The sequence below is a fragment of the Grampus griseus genome (genome assembly GCF_964374135.1).
Source record: "Grampus griseus genome assembly, chromosome: 1".
Lineage (NCBI taxonomy): Eukaryota > Metazoa > Chordata > Mammalia > Artiodactyla > Delphinidae > Grampus > Grampus griseus.
This window is the reverse complement of record NC_139017.1, coordinates 171705151-171713532: the sequence shown is the minus strand read 5'-3', so window position 1 is coordinate 171713532 and position 8382 is coordinate 171705151. Positions and strand designations below refer to the sequence as shown.

Sequence of the window (8382 nt, the reverse complement as noted above, 5' to 3'; positions counted from 1 at the left end):
TTATACCAATGGACAGGTCATCCAAACAGAAAATTAATAAGGAAACACAAGCTTTAAATGACACAATAGACCAGATAGATTTCATTAGTATTTGTAGGACATTCCATCCAAAAACAGCATATTACACTTTCTTCTCAAGTGCACACGGAACATTCTCCAGGATAGATCACATCTTGGGTCACAAATCAAGCCTCAGTAAATTTAAGAAAATTAAAATCATATCAAGCATCTTTTCTGACCACAACGCTATGAGATTAGAAATGAATTACAGGGAAAAACCCGTAAAAAATACAAACACATGAAGGCTAAACAGTACGTTACTAAATAACCAAGAGATCACTGAAGAAATCAAATAGGAAATCAAAAAAATACCTAGAGACAAATTACAATGAAAACACGACTATCCAAAACCTATGGGATGCAGCAAAAGCAGTTCTAAGAGGGAAGTTTATAGCTATACAAGCCTACCTCAAGAAACAAGAAAAATCTCAAATAAACAATCTAACCTTACACCTAAAGGAACTAGAGAAAGAAGAACAAACAAAACCCAAAGTTAGCAGAAGGAAAGAAATCATAAAGATCAGAGCAGAAATAAATGAAATAGAAACAAAGAAAACAAGAGCAAAGATCAATAAAACTAAAAGCTGGTTCTTTGAGAAGATAAACAAATTGACAAACCATTAGCCAGACTCATCCAGAAAAAGAGGGAGAGGACTCAAATCAATAAAATTAGAAATGAAAAAGGAGAAGTTACAACAGACACTGCAGAAGTACAAAACACCCTAAGAGACTACTACAAGCAACTCTATGCCAATAAAATGGACAACCTGGAAGAAATGGACAAATTCTTAGAAAGGTATAACCTTCCAAGCCTGAACCAGGAAGAAAGAGAAAATATGAACAGACCAATCACAAGTAATGAAATTGAAACTGTGATTAAAAATCTTCCAACAAACAAAAGTCCAGAACCATATGGCTTCACAGGTGAATTCTATCAAACATTTAGAGAAGAGCTAACACCCATCCTTCTCAAACTCTTCCAAAAAATTTCAGAGGAAGGAACACTCCCAAACTCATTCTCTGAGGCCACCATCACCCTGATACCAAAACCAGACAAAGATACTACAAAGAAAGAAAATTACAGACCAATATCACTGATGAATATAGATTCAAAAATCCTCAACAAAATACTAGCAAACAGAATCCAGCAACACATTAAAAGGATCATACACCACGATCAAGTGGGATTCATCCCGGAGATGCAAAGATTCTTCAATATATGCAAATCAATCAATGTGATACACCATATTAACAAATTGAAAAAGAAAAACCATGTGATCATCTCAATGGATACAGAAAAATCTTTTGACAAAATTAAACACTGATTTATGGTAAAAACTCTCCAGAAAGTGGGCATAGAGGGAACCTACTTCAACATAATAAAGGCCATATATGGCAAACCCACAGCAAACATCATTCTCAATGGTGAAAAACTGAAAGCATTTCCTCTAAGATCAGGAATAAGACAAGGATGTCCACTCTCACGGCTATTATTCAACATAGTTTTGGAAGTCCTAGCCACAGCAATCAGAGAAGAAAAAGCAATAAAAGGAATACAAATTGAAAAAGAAGAAGTAAAACTGTCACTGTTTGCAGATGACAGGATACTATACAGAGAGAATCCTAAAGATGCCACCAGAAAACTACTAGAGCTAATCAATGAACTTGGTAAATTTGCAGGATACAAAATTAATGCACAGAAATCTCTTGCATTCCCATACACTAATGATGAAAAATCTGAAAGAGAAATTAAGAAAACACTCCCATTTACCATTGCAACAAAAAAATAAAATACCTAGGAATAAACCTACATAGGGAGACAAAAAACCTGTATGCAGAAAACTGTAAGACACTGATGAAACAAATTAAAGATGATACCAACAGATGGAGAGATATACCATGTTCTTGGATTGGAAGAATCAACATTGTGAAAATGACTATACTACCCAAAGCTATCTACATATTCAATGCAATCCCTATCAAATTACCAATGGCATTTTTTACAGAACTAGAACCAAAAATCTTAAAATTTGTGTGGGGACACAAAAGACCCCGAATAGCCAAAGCAGTCTTGAGGGAAAAAAACGAGCTGGAGGAATCAGACTCCCTGACTTCAGCCTATACTACAAAGCTACAGTAATCAAGACAATATGGTACTGGCACAAAAACAGAAATATAGATCAATGGAACAGGATAGAAAGCCCAGAGATAAACCCACGTATCCATGGTCAACTAATCTATGACAAAGGAGGCAAGGATATACAGTGGAGAAAAGACAGTCTCTTCAATAAGTGGTGCTGGGAAAACTGGACAGCTACATGTAAAAGAATGAAATTAGAACACTCCCTAACACCACACACAAAAATAAACTCAAAATGGATTAGAGACCTAAATGTAAGACCAGGCACTATAAAACTCTTAGAGGAAAACATAGGAAGAACACTCTTTGACGTAAATCACAGCAAGATATTTTTTGATCCACCTCCTAGAGTAATGGAAATAAATACAAAAATAAACAAATGGGACCAAATGAAACTTCAAAGCTTTTGCACAGCAAAGGAAACCATAAACAAGACGAAAGACAACCCTCAGAATGGGAGAAAATATTTGCAAAGGAAGCAACTGATAAAGGATTAATTTCCAAAATATATAAACAGCTCATGCAGCTCGATATTAAAAAAACAAACAACCCAATCCAAAAATGGGCAGAAGACCTAAATAGACATTTCTCCAAAGAAGACATACAGATGGCCAAGAAGCACATGAAAAGCTGCTCAACATCTCTAATTATTAGAGAAATGCAAATCAAAACTACAATGAGGTATCACCTCACACCAGTTAGAATGGGCATCATCAGAAAATCTACAAACAACAAATGCTGGAGAGGGTGTGGAGAAAAGGGAACTCTCTTGCACAGTTGGTGGGAATGTAAGTTGATAACAGTCACTATGGAGAACAGTATGGAGGTTCCTTAAAAAACTAAAAATAGAATTACCATATGACACAGCAATCCCACTACTGGGCATATACCCAGAGAAAACCATAATTCAAAAAGCCACATGCACCCCAATGTTCATTGCAGTACTATTTACAATAGCCAGGTCATGGAATCAACCTAAATGCCCATCGACAGACTAATGGATAAAGAAGATGTGGTACATATATACAATGGAATGTTACTCAGCCATAAAAAGGAACAAAATTGGGTCATTTGTAGAGACACGGATGGATCTAGAGACTGTCATAGAGTGAAGTAAGTCAGAAAGAGAAGAACAAATATCGTATATTAACGCATATATGTGGAACCTAGAAAAATGGTAAAAATGAACCAGTTTTCAGAGCAGAAATTGAGACACAGATGTGGAGAACAAACGTATGGACACCAAGGGGGGAAAGTGGCAGGGGGTGGGTATGGTGGTGTGATGAATTGGGAGATTGGGATTTACATGTATACACTGATGTGTATAAAATGGGTGGCTAATAAGAAATAAACAAATAAACATTTTTTAAAAAGAGAAAAAAAACCGTAGTCAGTGCTTGGGGGCCTTGGTTCTCTTGTTCTCTGTTTACTGTCTTTCCCTTCTGTAACCGATGCTAAGTACACAGTCTCAGTCCTAGAAATGATGCTCTAGAAAGGACACAGATTGTGTATGGTGAACCTAGGAGATTCTAGCAGGAAACTGTAAGCTCCATGAAGGCAAAGGTTGGGCCCAGTAACCTTCTAGAACTCTGTTAGGACCGTGTCTGTTTGTTTGTTCTTTATTCATCCATCTGTCCATTCATTCAAATAAATATTTTGGGGGTGTCTATCCCATGCCACGCCCTCTTCCAGGCTCTGAGAATTCAGCAGAGAACAAGACAGACATGATCCTTCCCCCTGTTATGATCTAGTGAGGGAGACAGAATAAACAAGTAAACAAATACATGCTCTAATATTTAAATGAACTAATGACTCTCCTTCAAACCTGGTTTTGAAAAAACAATGAAAGTAACAGGTCCTATAGGAATTATTAGTGCGAACAGCTACCTTGACATGTAGCTGACACATTAATGAGCATCTTTTTCTTGAACTGAGCCCAATTTTGTTGAAATATTCCTTTCAGTTATTCTCCCATTTCAGAGCTTTCCTGAGAAAATGACATGTCTTTTTCAGGTACATGGACGAGGCTGAATTATTCCCATATACCTTTTTTTTTTTTTTTTGGCCGTACCACGCGGCTTGTAGGACCTTAGCTCCCTGACCAGGGATCAAACCCAGGCCTCCAGCAGTGGAAGCACAGAGTCCTAACCACTGGACCACCAGGGAATTCCCCACATACCTTTTATTTTAATTGAAATATATTTGACATATAATATTATATAATTTCCACATATCTTTGAATATCAGCAAGTCACAATTTGAGTATTATTTAAAGTGGCTGCCGATATCTGGGGGAAAAAAATGTTTTTTTTACAAAGAAATTATCTAGAAATAATTACACTGATGCATCATGCTGTTGCCTCCCCTACCACTGGAGCTTCACTTATAACTGAAGGAGAATATTTTATAACAAGGCATACATGAACCAGAGGCTCCACTGGTTTGAACTCAAATCGAGTTTCATCCACTGACATTTTAGTTTCTTAACTATTCCACTACCTGCAGAGCATTCCACCAGAAGCGTAAGCCACATGGCAGGTTGATTTATGGTTCTGATTACTTTACGTGTTTTCCCTGGTCCCCGAAGCTGTGTGCATAATGATTTGCTCTCAAAAATCTTCGATCCGCTACAATATCACTAGAAAATTCTTACCTCCGCGTGCTCTTATATGCCTGTGCTAATTAGAAGCCAAATTATTATCTTGAAACAATCACTCCTCCTAGCACTATTAACTTTCTTATGATTCAGTGCCCATTTTATTACACAGCTTAACCGACATTAAACATCTTGGAATTTATGCCAATTACAAACAATATGGATATTTATTTTGGTAGTAAAAGTATCAAAGAGGTTTGAAGACTCTTTGGAGTTTTCCAGCAATCCGAAATCCTAAAACTCTGACGCTTAGATTGAAATATTTTAAATCTGTCAAAAGCACTGGAGTCTTAGAGGGGAACGTATGTTTTCCCTTCTGGAAGTTTGTCTCTGTGTGTTCTATCTCTGGTATCATGTAAATAAAAGCATTACGCTGAGAAGAGCTTACAAACACTTTCAGTGTTCCAAGGACCTTTTATGGAAAAGTTGTATTTCCCCCAACAGAGAAAAGTAAGATGTGAAAGAATTTTTTTACTCAAAGTTTCCAAAGCACAAATATACAAAAGTATAGCCTTGGGGAGAGCGAGGGGCAGAGTGGCCTGTGTCCCCACAACTTCTAGCATAGACCACCCCCCAGTAATGTCTCAGGTGCCCCAGGGAAAAAGTAAGTGTAACTGCCCCAAATGTCATCGACTCTGAACCATGATGGTGCATGAAATGAGTCAGAAAACTTGTGAGACCTTGACGCTTCTGTTAATTCTACCAGAGTAATAATGACAAGATTTCCAAGGACACAAACCAAGACCAAAGGCTGTGAGCGCCATCTGGTGGCCATGTCACCACGCCCGAACCCCATTACCTGGGCATGCCCACCCCCTTCCCCCAATCTTTTTTTTTTTTAATGTGATGCCCGCAACCTGGTCTGATGGTAAACAGGGAAATTCCTGTATTTCTTCTTTTGGGGGGATTATTTTTATTTAAGATACTGAGTCTCTATTTACTCTTATAACAGTTATTTTTAATTTAATGCACATTTTTAAGTTTAAAAAAGGAGCTGCTTCTACGAAAAATGCTAAGAAATTATAGTGGGGCTAGCCAAGAGACATGGGAAAAATAGTGAAAGTGGTGTATGAATGACTGAAGTTTAGGAACTCTCTTAGGGTGGGGTTGCCAGATAAAGTAAGGACACCCAGTTAGGTTTGAATTTTAGAATTTCGTTTTAGTGTGTGTCCCAAATATTGCACGGGACACACTTGCACTAAAATATTATTCATTATCTGAAATCCTATTTTAAGTGAACATCCTTTTTACCTCCCCTAAATCTGACAAACTTACCTTAGGAGAACAAAGAAATTGCACCCAGGACTTCCCTGGTAGCGCAGTGGTTAGGAATCCGCCTGCCAGTGCAGGGGACACGGGCTCGAGCCCTGGTCCAGGAAGATCCCACATGCCGCGGAGCAACTAAGCCCGTGCGCCACAATTACTGAGCCCTCGTGCCACAACTACTGAAGCCCGTGCGCCTAGAGCCCATGCTCTGCAACAAGAGAAGGCACTGCAGTGAGAAGCCTGTGCACCGCAACAAAGACCCAATGCAGCCAAAAATAAATAAATAAAATAAATAAGTTTATTTTTTAAAAAAAGAAAAGAAATTGCACCCTTCTCCTTGTCACTTCCATTTTGATATCAAAACAAGCTAGCTCTTGTCCTGTCTACAGATTGCGTGGCATTTATGCCCCAATAAACGTATCCCTGTGCGAGTACTGAGGCCTGACATCTGAAAAATCACAGGACAAAGGCCCACCGTGCACCCTGAGGTGGGAAAGTCCTGGCCACTCAGAACAAACAGTCTGGCCGCATCAGACCGAGAGGGAGGGGGTTCCGGGCCCAGCTCTCTTTCCCGGCCTCTCGGGTACCTGCTCTGAGGAGGCCAAGGCCTGGCAGCTACTTTCGGGCTCTTACCAACGTTGCCTTTGACGGAGAGCCTTCCGCGCCCCGCGTGTAGACCTAGACCCCTGGAGGGGGGCCCGCCCTCGAGGGGGCTCTGCGCCATGGACTTCGAGGGTGCTCCCAGCAGCCTTAGATAGAGCCGGGCTGTGGTCCTGTATTTCCTCTTAATAACAACCACACTGGTGTTTAAGTGAGCCTGGCAAGGCTTACAGATGCACACGTAAAGATTACCAACCACCTTCCCCAGAGCCAGACGAGGGAAGCAGAAGCTAAAACACCCCGTGGGTAGTCAGAGGAGAGGACTGTCCCGGCTCATCCCCCTGTGCCGTGTGCCAGGCATGATCTGAGCACTTGTACACATGCTAACTTATTCAAATACCTCTAACAATCCTATCAGGTTGGGACTACCATCACCCCACGTACAGACTGAAAAAAAGGAAACAGAATATGGTGTCCTCCCTGTGTTCACAAAGTGGCAGAGACAGGACTTGAAGGCCACAGTCCGGCTCCCGAGTCCATGCCACGCTTTACAGCCTCCAACTTCTCATGCTCATTCCTAGAGCCACCTGGGAAGGAGGAACCAGGCAACTAAGGACTAGGTTTGAATCACACTCCCCCTCTGACCAGCGCGTGATCCCGAGCAAGGGACCTCGCCTCTCTGAGTCTCAACCTGCTCCCTTGCGAAATGGGAACATTAATGGGAACATCAGCCTTCAGCAACGCTGTGAGGAGTATCAGGGTAGCATGTGTGAATGGGCTTTGTAAACGCTGGCGTGTTCTGTGAGGTATAAACTGTCCACTGTTATCATCAGAGGGCGTTCATTTTATAACCTGCTCCCGCCTCTTGAGCTTTGCTGTGCACCCCGTCAGTGCTGGTTGATCTGGTACCAACAGCTGGTCTATTTACGGCTGACAATCCCCAGGTCACAGGAAGACAGCGGCACCTGAGCCCCCGGGTGGCCACGGGGATAAGGTTCGCGTCTCGATGACCTATGACACGGTGGTCACTGAAGGAACAGGCCCCCTCCCGCCCCTTCCACTAGTTGCAACTGAAAAGCTTGGTTTCCCCGACACCCCGACCCAAGATCAACCCGACTCTTTGCCCAACGCTGGAGAAGTACCAGCATGTCCTGCAGGCCTGGCTGGCCCCCTCTGACCGTGTGTTGCCTCCTTCCACAGATCAGTGCCCTACAGCAAGGCTACAGCCAGGTGCTGTGCCAGACCCTGTCTGAGAGAAACTTAGAAATCACATCCCTGAAGAACGAGGCTGAGAACTTAAGGAGGGAGACCGCCATCACATCAGGTGAGGCCCTTCTGCCTTCGGGCCCCAGGGCTTCCGCCCTCCCCCTGCAGACATCGCCAGTCAACCACCACACCTGTGCCCGTGACCTGGGTGCAGCCTCAGGGATCAGAGTTCTCCCCCAGTGGAGGTTTCTTGCCACCCAGTCCCGAGGGCAGGGCATGATAAATATTTGAGAGAACGTTATCTCTTGGCTACAAGGTCTCCTGAACACTGGCCCCACCAGGGAGAACACAGGTCGCCTTGTGGCTTGGGTGGTTCCACAAACCAGCCTGAGTGCCAAGTAGAGCGTGGACAAAATGGGGTCACTCTTTTAAGGCACCCTTTGTCTCAGCCATT

General features: G+C 42.0%; 1 protein-coding gene across 1 annotated transcript in view; it reads left to right on the top strand.

The window, feature by feature from the left end:
* Positions 1-8382, top strand: part of FHAD1 (forkhead associated phosphopeptide binding domain 1) — a gene marked incomplete at both ends in the record, with an annotated part of 131510 nt that overhangs the window by 51505 nt on the left and 71623 nt on the right. The window contains one exon of the mRNA XM_082661988.1: positions 7923-8046. Within this exon, the coding sequence (XP_082518114.1) occupies positions 7923-8046 (124 nt within the window). The remainder of the gene's footprint in view (positions 1-7922; positions 8047-8382) is intronic.